General features: G+C 36.0%; 1 protein-coding gene across 1 annotated transcript in view; it reads right to left on the bottom strand.

Annotated features, from left to right (window-relative positions):
- The window catches only part of Rabep1 (rabaptin, RAB GTPase binding effector protein 1), a 97,483-nt gene that overhangs the window by 62,819 nt on the left and 18,803 nt on the right, over positions 1 to 15,861 (bottom strand). Inside the window, exon 2 of the mRNA XM_026393895.2 lies at positions 574 to 702. Within this exon, the coding sequence (XP_026249680.1) occupies positions 574 to 702 (129 nt within the window). The remainder of the gene's footprint in view (positions 1 to 573; positions 703 to 15,861) is intronic.

Below are 15,861 nucleotides of genomic sequence, written 5' to 3'. Positions count from 1 at the left end.
TTGATATAACGTGATAAAAACTGTTATTAGAATGCCAAACGGTCCTGGAGATATACCTCAAGTGTTCAAGAGCACTGAAAGTGTCAAGTCTCAGGATTAAGTATCAACACTTAAGATCAGAAAACAAGAAAAAAATAAAAATAATGCATGTTCCACTTGTTTTTCAATTTCATTATTAACCCTAACCTTTAAATAGTTTTTTTTTTTTTTTTGGGGGGAAGGGATGTGTACTAGGGAGTGAACCCAGGGATACTTTACCACTGAGTGACATCCCCAGCCCTTTTTTATTTTCTAATTTGAGAAAAGCAGTCTCTCTGAGCTGCTTAGGACCTCACTAACTTGCTGAGGCTGGCCTTGAACCTACAATCCTCTCACCTCAGCCTCCTCAGTAGCTGGGATCACAGGAGTGTGCCACCACATCAGGCCTTTTCAATAATATTATTTTGTTATACATTATAAGTACACATAAAATCAAGCTTTATTCAATGACAAAATTAACACTGTACTACCAAAAATCTTCACATTTAAAGGCAGTTTTAGCTTGAGGGTTTGGAGGAGACTTTGTGAACTTACCCTCTTTAGCCAAATATAGCTCCTTAAATTTTGCTCTCTTTTGATTAAATTCTTGCTCAAGCTGCTGCTGTGCACGTAAAAATTCTGCATTAATTTTTTCCAATTCTGCTACCCGTTGCTGAAGAGAAACTGGAAAAAAAAAAAACTAAGTTAACAAGTAATTTTGTTTACAAATTAAGTAACAAGAATAAATTAGTATTTCAACCAAACAATGCCATACATGGAACAAGTAGTCAAGCTATTCCCAAGATCTACTATATTCTTAGAAATTCTCATTTTAAAACTTCTATTAAACTTAATAAACAAACTGTGAATGAGTCATGTATAGTAAAACAGCATATAAACAGAGAATCACATAAAGCCATATCCCAAAATAGCTTCCAAAGTTCTTTTGTACAATTGGCAGAATGTCAACTTGAGGTAGGATAGAAGAAACACGAACAGGTAGAAAGGACAGAAACAAGGAAAGAAAGAAGGCCTATAGCTTTAAATCTAAAAACTCCATAAATGTCCTTCCCTTCACCCCTTCATCTGTTTTCTTGCAGGCCTGAATTCTTAACAGGTCCAATAAATATTAAACTACTGTAAGTCCAGTTAATTAGTGCTTATATACCTTATTGCTTACAGAATATATTTTTAGACAAGTTAAAAGAAGCTTACAGAGAGATTGTTAGAGACCCATGATATGGGTACAGTCTGAAGATTCTAAGAATCAGACCACCACGACCTGCTCTGTGCTCCACAATCATTAGGCTGACACCACTCCCTTACACATTTCATATTCCCCATTTTCAAGGTTTCCTTTGAAAGAAACCTGGCCAGGCTGAAAGGCACACACCTGTGATTCCAGTGACTAGAGAGATTGAAACAGGAAGATCTCAATTTCAAGGCCAACCTAAGATTTAATCAGATGCTATCTCAAAATAAAAAATATAAGGCCTGGAGATGTAACTCAGTGGTAAAGTGTGCTTAGGTTTAATACTCAGTACCAAAAAAATAAAGGAAGCCTGAGACCCCAAAAGACGGCTCACTTTGGAATACTGGCACACCTTGGCTTGCTTTCCAGAGTAAATCTCCTTGCTTTCCTTTTTTCCTTTTGATTCTGGGGATTGAACCCATGGACACTCTACCACTGAGTTATATACCCCTACCCCTTTTTATTGAGACAGGGTCTCACCAAGTTGCTGAGATTGACCTCAAACTGGAGATTCTTCTACCTCAACCTCCAGAGTCAGTAGGATTACAAGCATATACCACCACATAAGGCATGCTTTCCAAATAATATGTGTACCCTCAAATCCCATTCTGTGATATAAATCAAGAACCTGCCAGAACTGAGCTGAGGTTCCTTTTTCTCTTCTGGGGATCTCCTCAGACCTTATCTGGTAACAAATCCACTTTTAAAATTAAGTATTGGATTATTTAAGGTAATTATCCTACAATTATCCTACAATGAAGCCCACTGCCAATACTGCTAGTTTCTGTTTCTCTCAAGTGTTACAAACAAAATCTAATGGGTTCCCTGATTGGAGCAGCCATACCAGTCAGAACTATTTTTCCAGTTTCAAAGAAATTCATTAACAGTATTCTGAAATCATAATCAAATAGGAAGAATAAAGAACTGTTCATTCTATATGAAATCTCAAAAACACTAAAGATTACATGGTTTTCAAATTACCATTGATCATGGTGTAGCAGGGTCTGGGACACATTTTTGTCATAGGGACTTTAAATTTGGCTAAAACTCATTAAATGACTGCCTGCTCTGGCCAAGTCCAGGGACCGTTTTGGCTGAAGAACATACTCTTGACCACCCCCTCTGCTCCAACTGAAGCCCAACCTTAAGATCATAATCCCTTCAGGAGATATCCATCAGTACTAATTAGCCATTAATTATTTGGATAAGAGGTCTAAGTTCCCTACTATAAACTACCCTAGGATAATGATTTGTCTGAATTTTTAAAAAATGTAATTATAGATGAGCAGAATGCCTTTATTTTGTCTTTTTTTTTTAATGTGGTGCTGAGGATCAAACCTAGTGCCTCACATATGCTAGGCAAGCACTCTGCCACTGAGCTACAGTCCCAGCCCTTGCCTATAATTTTTACCAAGATCTGAGATTATTTTTGAAGGCATACCTACTCCCCAGCCCGTTGTTCAATTTAATTCAGAGCTAATTTTATAATGCATAGAAAAAAAGACTAGAAAAAATATGAATGATATATCTAAACATAATAGAATTATAACTCATAATTTGCTTCTCTATACTTTGCAAAGTTCTCTACAATGAGGGTATACACTTCTCTGATAATACATAAAAACTAAAATCGGCATTTATTCATTTCCATAACAGACTAGCCTCACTAAATTTATCATTATTAATATAACCCATGGCAAAATGAGGAAATGACCACTGCTTTGAGTTATATATCATTACAGTTAAGGAGTCATTGTGAGGGACAAATATCTAGAGTCTTCAGGTTAAAGCAATGACATCATATGAAGGCATAAAAACTTGTTGAGAGAGAGAGATGGGGAATACATCAGAAGGAGAAAATATGTGATTTTTAAATTTTTTTAAATTTTTTTTTTTTTGGTACTGGACATTGAACTCAGGGGCACTCAACCACTGAGCCACATCCCCAGCCCTATTTTGTATTTTATTTAGAAACAAGGTCTCTCTCACTGAGTTGCTAGCACTTCACCACTGCTGAGGCTGGCTTTGAATTCAAGATCCTCCTACCTCAGCCTCCTGAGCAGCTGGGATTACAGGTGTGTGCCACTGGCACCTGGCCAGATTATGTTATTTTTACCATGTAAAATCATGAAGGAAATTTGTTCTCTGGGATCTTTATTTCTGCTGGTATTTTTATCGTTAAATTACAACAGTTAAATAAATAACTAATCCATCAAACACTTTATTTGTTCATGTTAGGGATTGAACTGAGGATGCTCTACCAGTGTGCTATATCCCCAGTCCTTTTTATATTTTGAGACAAGCATGGTTTCACTAAATTGCTGAGGCTGGCCCCAAACTTGCAATCCTCCTGCCTCAACCTCACCATCACTGGGACTACAGGAATGAGCCTTAATACTTTATTATTACTGGTAGCTCTTAATTACTGCAAAAACAGGAAAGGGAGCCTGGCCTGGTAGCACATGCTGGTAATCCCAGTAACTCAAGAGAAGAAAGCAGAAGAATCACAAGTCCAAAGATACCCTCAGCAACTTAGCTAAGCCCTAAGCAACTTAGTAAGACCCTGTCTCAAATAAAAAAATTTTTAAAGTGGTTATGTATGTGGCTCAGTGGCTAAGCACCCTGGGTTCAATCCTCTGTACCATAAAAAGAAAGGAGGAAAAAAGAGCAAGGGAGAGGCTCTGAGGAGTGAATAAAAGAGATAACAATTCCACACTGTATGCATATATCAAAACACCATGTTGGACATGATAAAAACACACAATATTTTTCCATCAATTTAAAATAAACAGCTGGGTGCGGTGGTGAACGCCTATAATCCCAGTGACTCGGAAGGCTAAGGAAGGAAGATCAGAAGTTCAAAGCCAGGCTCAGCAACTTAGTAAGAACTTGTCTTAAAATAAAAAGGGCTAGGGATGTTGCTCAGTGGTTAAGTACCTCTGGGTTCAATTCCTATTACCAAATAAATAAATAAGTAAATTGAAGAAAAAATAAGAGCCTCTCCTCTTTCTTTCCCTAACAACTACATCCCCGTCCCAATCCCTACCTTCCACCAAATCACAGACATGCATGCACAAAATGCCTGCCATTCAACATTATTACATTTAGGTCAAACAAGGCTAATGAAACCACAACACAAAATTAGCAGAAGCCTTTAACCCCTGTGCCTTGGAAGGTAGAGACTGGAGGACTGCAAGCTGGAGGCCAGCCTCAGCAATTTATCGAGGCCCTAAGAATTTAGTGAGACTCTGTCTCAAAAAACAAACAAAAAAATAGGACTGGGAATATGGCTCAGTGGTAAAGTGCCCCTAGAGTCAGTATCCAGTACGCAAAAAAATAAAATAAAATTGCAGCACACTACTGTCTGTAATAAAGCTGCTCAGGAGACTGAGGCAGGAGAATCAAAACTTCAAGGCCTGCTTAACTTAGCAAGATCCTGTCTCAATACAAAATTTTTTTAAAAATGAAAGAAAGAAATAAACAATAATGGAATTTGAGAATATCATATTAAGCAAAACAAACCAAATTAAGAAAGAATAGAAGAAAAAGAAAGAAACAAGAACTGAAAGTATAACTCAAAGTAGAATCTTCCTCAGTTGAAAAAAAGGGTGAAAAAAAAAATTGCAGCCAAAAATTAAATGTTTCTCCACTGCTCCCAATCCCATTCTGGCTTTTACCCACACATCTTACTGGCTCTCTGTAAGATTCAGGACAGTTTTCAATTCCAGGAATCATGATCCATTTGAAGGCCTTGTACATGCAAGGCACTGTATTATCAAGTCACATCCCTAGTCCTGGGGGATTGGGGGAGGGGGGTAATGAATAAATAAAAAAAAGAAAAGCAGAGTGATTAGGTACCTTTGTATGTAGCCACAGAAGACCAGAAGTCACTTCCAATCTCATGATTTTGACTCAGTTCCATGCTTAGACTTCCAGCTTACACTTTTCTTTTATACCATGTATTTCACAGCATCATGAACCAAACTAATTAGTGTCAATGACAGCCTTCAACAGTACTAAACCTTAAATTTACCAGTTCAGAGTTTTAGTCATCAGCCTTTCTGAGTCATCCCACACATTCCATATATTGTTAACTTCATTTAAGTAATAAGAAAAAGGGAAAACCTAATGTTTGACATCCAAAGGGAAAAATTACTATACCATTTACTGAAAATATGTAAATTGAGCAACAGTAATACAGAAAGAAAGGAAAAAGAAAAAAGAAGAATATCATAAAGGAAAAAGCCAATACTTTGGTTACCCAATATACTGCCTACATGACCTAATTGAATCTCTATCCCACTCTAATCTTGTTTATATTTGCAACAGAATGCCTGAAGCCACAAATTCCTTTTCAGACAGGCTAGTCAGTTCAATCTAGCCAGGCAAGGGAGTGTACACTTGTAATCCCAGTGATTCTATAATCCCTGGGACTCAGGAGGCTGAGGTAGGAGGATCTCAAATTCAAGGACAGCCTCAGCAATTTGATGAGACCTATCTCAAAATAAAAAGGGGACTGGCATGGTAGCTCACTCCAGTAATCCCAGTGGCTTGGGAAGCTGAGATAGGAGGATTGCAAGTTCAAGCCAGCCTCAGCAATTTAGTAAGGCCAGGAGGATTGCAAGTTCAAGCCAGCCTCAGCAATTTAGTAAGGCCGTAGGTAACTCAGCAAGACTCTCTCTATATAAAATAGTAAAAAGGACTGGGATATGTCTCAATGGTAAAGCAACCTTGGGTCCAATCCCTGGGTGGTAATAAATAAATAAATAAGGCTGGAGATTTAGCTCAGTACATCTCTGTACCCAGTACTAAAAATCCCCAGTACAAACAAACAAACAAATAAATAAATAAATATCTAAGATGGCTGCCAAAATGACCACCAGACAACCTCTAATTTCACTTAATTCTATCTGCATGCTATCTCTTTTTTTCTCTCACACACACACAGACACACAACTCTCCCACACAGTGACAACTGCCATGGCTACAAAAAAAGAACCATAAAAGCAAATTATGGTGTGCTCATGTAATAATAATGTAATGAATCCCACTGTTATAATTAAAAGGCACCAACAAAAAATTATTTTAGCCACAAAAGTAACAAAAAGAGCATCTGAATCCCTGAACATCCCAATCTATTCTCAGAAAGACATCAATGTTCCTCCCCTCTATTAACCTTTCTCTCCTCATTCTTTTACCCTATATCCATAGCCTCCTGACATCCAAGGGTCAAGAAGCTGATATGGGGGCCTTTCTTCCAGCTTCCATTCTTTTTGGCCCTTTCTTTACTGCTCAACCCAGGCTTTGTCTCATTTATTCATTACAAGATTCTAGAAAAAGGACCCAGTTTGGGGTCAAAACAAATAACAATTTTTAGATACTTTATTTTTCCTAATTTTGCAACAACTTGAAATTATTTTTAAGCCCCTCACTACATCCTATTACTACATTTTCTAACAAGGAAAACACTGTACTTAATAAATAAATGGGCAAATGAATTAAATAGACACTTCTCAAAAAAAGAAATACAAATAAGCAACAAATATATATAAAAAAATGTTTAACATCTTTAGCAATTAGGGAAATACAAATCAAAATTACACTGAGGGGCTGGGGTTGTGGCTCAGTGGTAAAGCACTTGCCTAGCACATGCGAGACCCTGGGTTCAACCCTCAGCACCACATAAAACAAGTAAATAAAATAAAGATATTAAAAAATTATATTAAAAAACTACACTGAGATTTCATCTCACACCAGTCAGAATGGTAGTCATCAAAAATACAAATAATAATAAATGCTGGAGATGATATGGAGAAAAAGAAACACTTTTATACTGTTAGTGGGATTGTAAATTAGGATGACTACTATGGAAATCAGTATGGACATTCCTCAAAAGACCAGGCCTGAAATCACTATAAACCCAGTTATACCACTTTTTGGTATTTATTCTAAAGAATTAAAGTCGTCATACTACAGTGATATATGCACGCCCATGTTTATAACAGCACAATTCACAACAGCCAAACTATCGAACCAGCCTAGGTATCCTTCAACAGTTGAATGGACTTAAAAAAAAGAAAATATGGTATATATACACAATGGAGTTTTATTCAGCCATAAAGAAAAATGAAATTATGTCATTTGCAGGAAAAAGATGGAACTAGAGACCATTATTTAATAGAAATAAGCCAAACTCAAAAGATCAAGGGTTGTATGTTTTCTCTTATTATGTAGAACCTAGAGAGGAAAAAAAAAGGAAAATGGGGGTGGGGGTCTAATGAAAATCAAAGGGAGATCAATACTGTGGGCAGGAAGCAAGGAGGGAGATGGAAAGTGCCAGGGAGTGATACTGAGAATTGAACCCCAGAGTGTTCTACCACTGAGTTAGATCCCCAGTGCCTTTTTTTTTAGACAAGTTCTCACTATATTGCCCAGGCTGCCCTTGAATTTGCAATCCTCCTGCCTCAGCCTCCCTAGTTAGCTGTGATTACATGGCATGAGCCAACTTGCCCTGCCAAAATAAATTTTCAAACATTTCCACCTAGCAAGCTCTCATGTGTGCTCTAAAACTTATCACTCCAGCCTTTTCTAACAATAAGAGTGATTATTATTTACTGTAAATCCACTGAATTATACATAGCATACCTCACAGAGGAAGGGTGGGAAGGAGAAAGTACAATGCGGATGGTAGGGATGGTAGGGATAATCTTACACTGTTCTCTAACAAATACTCATGACAGACAAATAGTAGTCCATGTAAAGGTAATTGCATTAACATACCAAACATTTTACAATATTTGAAAAAACAGATGGTATTAGGTAATCAAATATCTTATCCAGTTTTTCCATAGTACCAAAGATAATCAGTTCTTTAGTGCAAGAAAAAAATTGTTCCACCTTACATAATTTCATTTCAATTCAATTCACATAATCCCAAAGACACCTGACTTTGACAACTTGTAGAAAATGCATCCTTTTGTCCTGCCCATTTACAAAAATAAACCTTTTTTTTTTTTTTTTTTTTTTTGTACTGGGAATTGAAACCAGAGTTACTTTACCACTACTTTAGTTACTTTACCCCATTAACCAGTCCTTTATTATTATTTTTTAAGGCAGGGTCTTCCTAAATTGCTTAGGGCCCTGCAAATTTGCTGAGGCTGTCCTCAAACTTAGTTTTCTTGCCTCAGCCTCCTGAGTAGCTGAGACTGCAGGCATGCACCACCATGCCTGGCTTTCTTTTTATTTTTCTGATACAGGGTCCCACTAAGTTGCTTAGGGGCTCACTAAATTGCTGAAGCTAGTCTCTGAACTTGTGATCCTCCTGCCTCAGCTTTCTGAGTCCCTGGGATCACAGGTATGATCAACAGGAACTAAAATGTTTGAAAATTTATTTTGGCAGGGCAAACCCACATGACCAACAGGAACTAAACTCTTAATAATATTCAGTAAGCTTATCCTAGTGGGGTTTTTTGTTTGTTTTGGACCACAACACCACAACTCCATATTGTTAATGTTAGCCCACAAGACTGACATAATCTTACACTGTTCTCAAAATCCTTTCCACTTAAACTGCTATTAAGCCAACACTCTCTCCAACCTAAACCTAGTTATAGTTTTAGTAATGTTGGAGGGTTGTTGTTATTTGCAAAGTTTTAAGCTTGGATTTTGGCACATTATCATGAGATCTTAGTAGAGGTTAATACTAATATATTAGAAAGATTGTTCTATCCAATCATCTTTAGTATCAAAATATATTTCTTCCTCTTACCCATGACTTTATAAAAATTAAAAAGTGCCAGGAGTGGTGTGCAGGCCTATAATCCCAGTGACTCAGGAAGTTAAGGCAAGAAGATTATAAATTTCAAGACAGTCTCAGCATGATCCTAAGCAACTTTGTGAGACCCTATCTCAAAATGAAACATAAAAAGACCTGACAATATAGCTCTGTGTAGAGGGCCCATGGGTTCAATCCTCAGTACCAAAAGTAATAATAAATTTAAAAGTAAGCTAACCAAAATTTTTAAGTAAGAGAAAGTTGGCCAAATGTTGGAAAGGTTAAACTTTTTGCATTAGGTTTCATTATTAAAATGCACAGTATTATGCACAGTATCACAGATTATGAGCATTAAACACAGCATATTTTTTAAAAAATTTCACATAAATACAATCAAATAGTAGTTGTTATTAACAATTTCAGGTTCTTAATTCTGCTAAGAAGAAATGAAGATGTTCATTTGGTCCAACTTTTTCTGGGGATTCATTCTAGTAACAACTATATCACTTTACTTTCTAAAATGCTCATAAGCTACTTATGTGTAATAATCCACACATTTTCAAATGTTCATATTCAAGCAAGATAACAAATTAAGACACACAAGTAAAAAAAAATACTTTGAGAAAAAGCAAAAATACAAAAGGGAAATAACTGTGAAAAATTAATAGTTTTTTTTTGCAGTATAATAGAAAAGATAAGAATGGAAATACAAATAGAGAAAAAAATCAGTAGGCTCAGGAAAGGGAAAACAGGAAGGTCTGGGATAATAATGAGGGGGCAGGAGAGCAAAGAAGAGATAGTATATTTAGGGCAATTATTTTGGGATGACTGGATGTGAGTGAATGTTCAATAGACCACTGATGCAGTATTAACCGTTTTGCAGGGTTTATTCCTTTATTATCATCATATATATTGCCAAATGGAACACCCAGTGACAATGTAACCATGAAAAAGGGCTAAAACAGGATTCTTTTAGAATCAATTATACAGCTGAAATATACTATAGAAGCCAGGTGTGATGGCACATGCCAGTAACCCCAGCAGCCCATGAGGCTGAGGCAGAAGGGTTATAAACTCAAGGCCAGTCTGGGCAAGATGGCTTCTCAAAATAAAAATAAATGCTAGAGATGTAGCTCAGTGACAAAGTGTCCTAGGTTCCATCCCCAGTATATATACGTGTGTGTGTGTGTGTGTGTGTGTGTGTGTGCGCGCACATATATGGTATATATATATAAAATACATATATGGAGGTGCTATTGTTCATTAACAATCATGACATGTGGAAGGTGGTAAATCTACATACTAATCTTTTGCTTTTTAAGTGAATATTTTCAACTTTAAAAAGTTCCACATAAAGCTGGTTTTTGTTTGGTTGTTGTTTGGGGTTTTTTGGCAGGCAGGGGTGAGTAACCTGAAATTGAACCAGGGGCACTTAACCATTGAGCTACATCCCTAGTCCCTTTTATTTTTTGAGTCAGGATTACTCTTAAGTTCATGTGCCTTGATAAACTGCTAAGGCTGGCCTCAAATTTGTGATCGTCCTGCTTCAAACATGCAAGCAGCTGGGATTACAGGCATGTACCACTGTGCCCAGCATAAAAATGTTTTTAAATAAGACAAAGGAGTCAGGCTAATCTTTATTTCCATTTTGTCATTTCTGTACCTGAGGGTTTTACCAAAAAATAATTTACCCATATAATACCACTGCTCCACCATTCCAGTTAATGGGGCATTATACACATACACATACATACATACACACACACACACACACACACACACACATATACTTCACAATAGAGAACTATTAATTTAAAATTTTTAATTATTAGGGTGGTATGTAGCTTGGCGGAGTACCTGCCTAGCACGGATAAGGCCCCTGTATCACCACCAAAACACACATACACACATATGCCCTTATTAACTTCTTTTAATATAAAATTGTAGTTGGATTAAAATATTCTGAATATCTTTACCATTTTAGGGGGAAATGCCTAATGCAACAAAAACCATCTCTTAGAACCATGTTTGATTAAACCAAAAAACAATCAACTTCCCCATGTATTTATTATCCTTTAACACAAAATTTTAAATGTAGACATAATTATTCTTTTCCCCACACTTGTATTATAAAAAAGGTTACTCTATAGCTACATATTCTATACCATGGATTACTTATCAGAATAAAAGTTCATCATAAATAAGTAATAAAAACATGAGGATCATATTTTATTTACAAGGAAAGTTGAATGCATTATTTATGAGCTTTTCAGAAATATCAAGTTCATAGATATGGATTTGAATTTTAAGAAATACCCATCTTACCTACATGTGGATGAAGAAGATTAACTGTGTGTCTAAGGAGGGGAACATAAGAACCAACAGGTCAAAGTTTCAAGGACAGAATACTAATGTTAAGATTTAAGAGTTGGGAGAACAAAGAAGAGGTAGTATTTTTAGGGCAATTATTTTGGGATGACTGGATGTGAGTGAATGTTCAATAGACTACTGATGCAGTATTAACCGTATTGCACAAAAAAAATGAAACAGAAAATAACAGAAGATAAAAAATTAAGTATCAATGATATGCCTCGTATTTTATGGGAAACAGTATAACATAATAGTTGGGAAAACAGGCTCCAGAATTAAACTAGGATTTGAATCCCAGCTCTACCACTTATAAACTGATTCCTTTGCTCTATATGCAAAAATAGGAGCAGTAATAGTACTTCTGCTTAGGATGTAAAGATTAAATAATCCAAACAAAGCTCTTTATCGAGTGTCAGAAAAGTAATTTTATATACTGGCTAAATAAATCTTCAAAACAATGAACAATGCAGGCATCATCCCCCCAGTTAAACAAAAATATTCCCCAAGAGACTGAATAATCTCTCTGTTGTTATATAGCTAATAAGTGGCAGAGTTCAAACACTGACATGTTGAACTGACCTAGTTGGATTTCTCTTTGACTACAAGTATTTAATATAAGACACTAATATAGAAGATTCATATATCACATGAGCAGTAGTTACAAATATAATACCATCTCTCCTAAAGGTGTTCTTTTAATGTATTCCCACTGTTCATTTACATGAAATACAGATTATTTAATTATAAATTAGTTTCCTCTATAAAAATAAGGGCATTATACTGTTGGGCTTTGAGAGGTTTTTACTTGGGGGGTTGTTTGGGAGTGTTTTGTTTTTGGTACTACTGGAAATTGAACCCAGGGGTGCTCTGTCAATTGAGCTACAACCCCAACCCTTTTTATTTTGAGATAGGGTCTTACTAGGTTGCCCAGGTTGGCCTCAAACTTGTTATCCTCCTGCCTCAGGCTCGCATGTCGCCAGAGTTAAAGTTCTAAAAACTTTTTTTGTTAATTAAGCAGAGAGTCATAAGTAAATAAATTTGATTTCTTGTTCCAAATCAACCTGGTCTCTCAATAATACTCAAACAAAAAGACTTCTACTTTCTTATCACCAAACAAGAAATATTCTAATTATGGGAATAAAAAGAAAAAGCTTTATCTTTAAGTGTCTTCTGTACAATCTTCAAGGATCTTCAAAAAATAAACAAGGTCCATAGATACCAATGTTTGCATCAGTTACATAGTCACATTAGGTGATGAAAGGTACCAATGTCCACATTAATCCCACAATTCCATCACTTGTTTTCCTTTGATAATTTTGACAAACCAACTCAAATTATGGCAATAGAATTTCAGCGCCCCCCCCCCAGAAAAAAAAGGTTGGAGTAATGTCCTTGTGCAGAAAGCTCTTCATATCAGTAAAAAGATAACTTGCAAAATAACTCCAAATTCCAACAGAAACCAAAGAAATAAATTTAAACAATATTTTTTTGCTCATCAAAATTAGCTAACTTGCCAGAGATGGTGGCACATGCATGTAATCCCGGTGACTCAGGAGGCTGCAACAGGAGGATCAAAAGTTTAAGGCTAGCCTCAGCAACTTATCAAGAACATGTCTCAAAATAAAAAGGACTGGGGGTATAGCTCAGTGGTAAAGTGCTCCTGATTCAATTCCTAGTACAAAAAAAAAAAAAAAATCCTATTTTGGGGGCTTGGTGATAGAGTGTTGCCTAGCACGTGCAAGGAAGGCCCTGGGTTTGATCCCCAGCACCATGAAATGAAAACAAAACAAAAATAGATAATGTTTTTGTGGATCTCTTTCTAAAGATACCACTACCAGGTATTGGCATGCTCACACACTGCTGATGAGAGCAAAACCTCTGACAACCTTATAGGACAAAATATTAATAAAATGTTAATCATATTTCTTATTTTCAATATAACTCTTTGACGTTGTAGAAATAATGTTTAACAGGGAAACTGCCCCTCTAAGAATCATCAAATATTGAGAGCAAACAATTCCTCCCTCCCACCGGACAAGAGTATACCTTTCATTTGCAAACCAACCACCTCTTTTGTCTAAGGCACATCAAGCCACAATTGCTCAAGCCCTAATCACTCCAAGGGCCAGGTAACAACTAAAGACTACCCCTACAGTTAGAAATACCCCAACAATATTCAAACTATCCAATCTTAAACTTGCTCAGGACTTGTGTACTTTACCTGCCCTGTCCATTCCTTCCCATAGAAACCACTATAAAGGTCTGGCCGGTGCTGTCCTGTGATCTTTCTGCTTCTCACTTGGGTAGCTCTATGTGGCAAGGCATGCCCTTTCTCCTGGGATCTATAAGTAATAAACTCTTCTTTTAAAGACAGTTGTCTCCTTACACATGATCTTAAAAATCCAGGGTACATTTCAAGACAGACGGCGATGTGATAATCAATAGTAAAACTCTTAACATTTTGTTTATTTTTTAAGCAATTTCACTGCCAGGAACTTAACATAAAGAAATAATCATAGATGATGTATAAAGCTTTAATTGTAAGAATACTGACTACAGTATCAGTTAAATTTCTAAAACATTAGGAAAAGCCAATACAGTGGTCCTCCTTTATGGTTTCACTTTCCATGGTTTCAGTTACCAGGAGTCAGCTGCAGGAAATATAGAATTCTTCCATTTAAGAAGTATTAAATTGTACACTGATCTGAATAGCATGATGAAATTTCATGTCATCCACTCCCACCGGCCCAGGATACAAATCAATTTTGTCCAACATATCTATGGTATATACACCAGCCACCCTTTAGTTACCCAGTAGCCATCTAGGCTATCAGGTCCACTGTCACAGTATCACAGTACTTGTGTTTAAGTAATCCTTATTTTACTTAATAATGGTTTTAAAACATAAGAGTAGTGATGCTGGCAATTTGTATTTGCCAAACTGAAGCCATTAAGTGCTTCCTTTAGGCAAAAAGATTAAAGTACAATAAGATATTTTGAGAGAGAAAGAACACATCCATGTAACTTAATTAAATTATTATACTCTTATAATTATTCTATTTTATAATTAGTATCAATTTCATACTAATTTATAGATTACATTTTATCATGAGTATGTACATAGAGGAAAAAAACATAGTATATAAGGTTTGGTACTATCCAGAGTTTCAAGCAACCACCTGGGGCCCCATGGATAAGGGGGACTATGCCATCTCTAAAAATAAAAAATACAAAAATTGTATACAGGGGCTTGGATTGTGGCTTAGCAGTAGTACACTTGCCTAGCATATTCGAGGCCCTGGGTTCGATCCTTAGCACCACATAAAAATAAATAAAATAAAGGTATAAAAAAATTGTATTCACAAATTTCAAGATGAAACCTGAAAAAGAACACAAATTCTATTAAATCTACATGAAATGTGATTAATACTTTATTAATATTTTGTCCTATAAGGTTGTCATAGTTTTTGCTCTCATCAGCAGTGTGTGAACATGCCCAAACCTGGTAGTGATCTCTTTAGAAAGAAAGATCCACAAAAAACATTAACGATAAAGTAGAAAACAAAAAATTTGAATCTCTGACATATTTGAATAGTCAAACCAGCCTTAAAATGCCCTATTTATGAATGTGTTAAACATAAAAAAATCTGAGCCTTTTACTTTTTTAAGCCACTGGAGTTGACATTCCAATTGCTTTCAGTTAAAGGTATTCCTAACTCATACAAAGGAATACATCTGCTGGGCACTGTGGTGCATGCTTGTAATCCCAGAGTCTTGGGAGAATAAGATCACAAGTTCAAAGTCAGCCTCAGCAATTTAGCAAGGCCCTAAGCAATTTAGCAAGACCCTGTCTCAAAATAAAACGGGCTGGAGTTGTTGGACTCCTGGGTTCCAATGCCGGATGCCAAAAAAGGGTCAAAATTTAAATATATCAAAAGTATCAATTTTTAAGTATATATAACATTTGAAACAACAGATTAGATTGAAGTATTGGGACAAATAATTAAGAGAGAAGATATTCAGATGTTTATGATAGGATCATTTGGAATGAGAAAAAAAACCCTTTTAATTAATTTTAAATATTTATCAGAAGATTAAACATAATGAATTCCATTCATTAGAATATTATTAGTTGTTGAGTACTGTTTAAAATAATGGTATTTAATAATATGTCAATCATCACTTTATTTAAGTGGAAAACAACAGGCTGTAAAAGTGTTATAATGGCTGGGCACTGTGGCACACAACTGAAATCCCAGTGACTCAGGAGACTAAGCAGGAGAATGACAAATCAACTTAGTGAGACCATGTCTCAAAATACAAAAAAAAAGTACTGGAGATGTAGCTCAGTGGTAAACTGCCCCTGGGTTCAATACCTAGTACCAAAAAAAAAAGTCTTATAATGCTTTTGTTTCCTGAGTTGTTTGCAATGCGCAATAAATTTTGT

The sequence above is a fragment of the Urocitellus parryii genome, chromosome 7 (assembly GCF_045843805.1).
Source record: "Urocitellus parryii isolate mUroPar1 chromosome 7, mUroPar1.hap1, whole genome shotgun sequence".
Classification (NCBI taxonomy): Eukaryota; Metazoa; Chordata; class Mammalia; order Rodentia; family Sciuridae; genus Urocitellus; species Urocitellus parryii.
The sequence above is the reverse complement of the archived record's forward strand: the minus strand, read 5'-3'. Positions and strand labels throughout refer to the sequence as shown.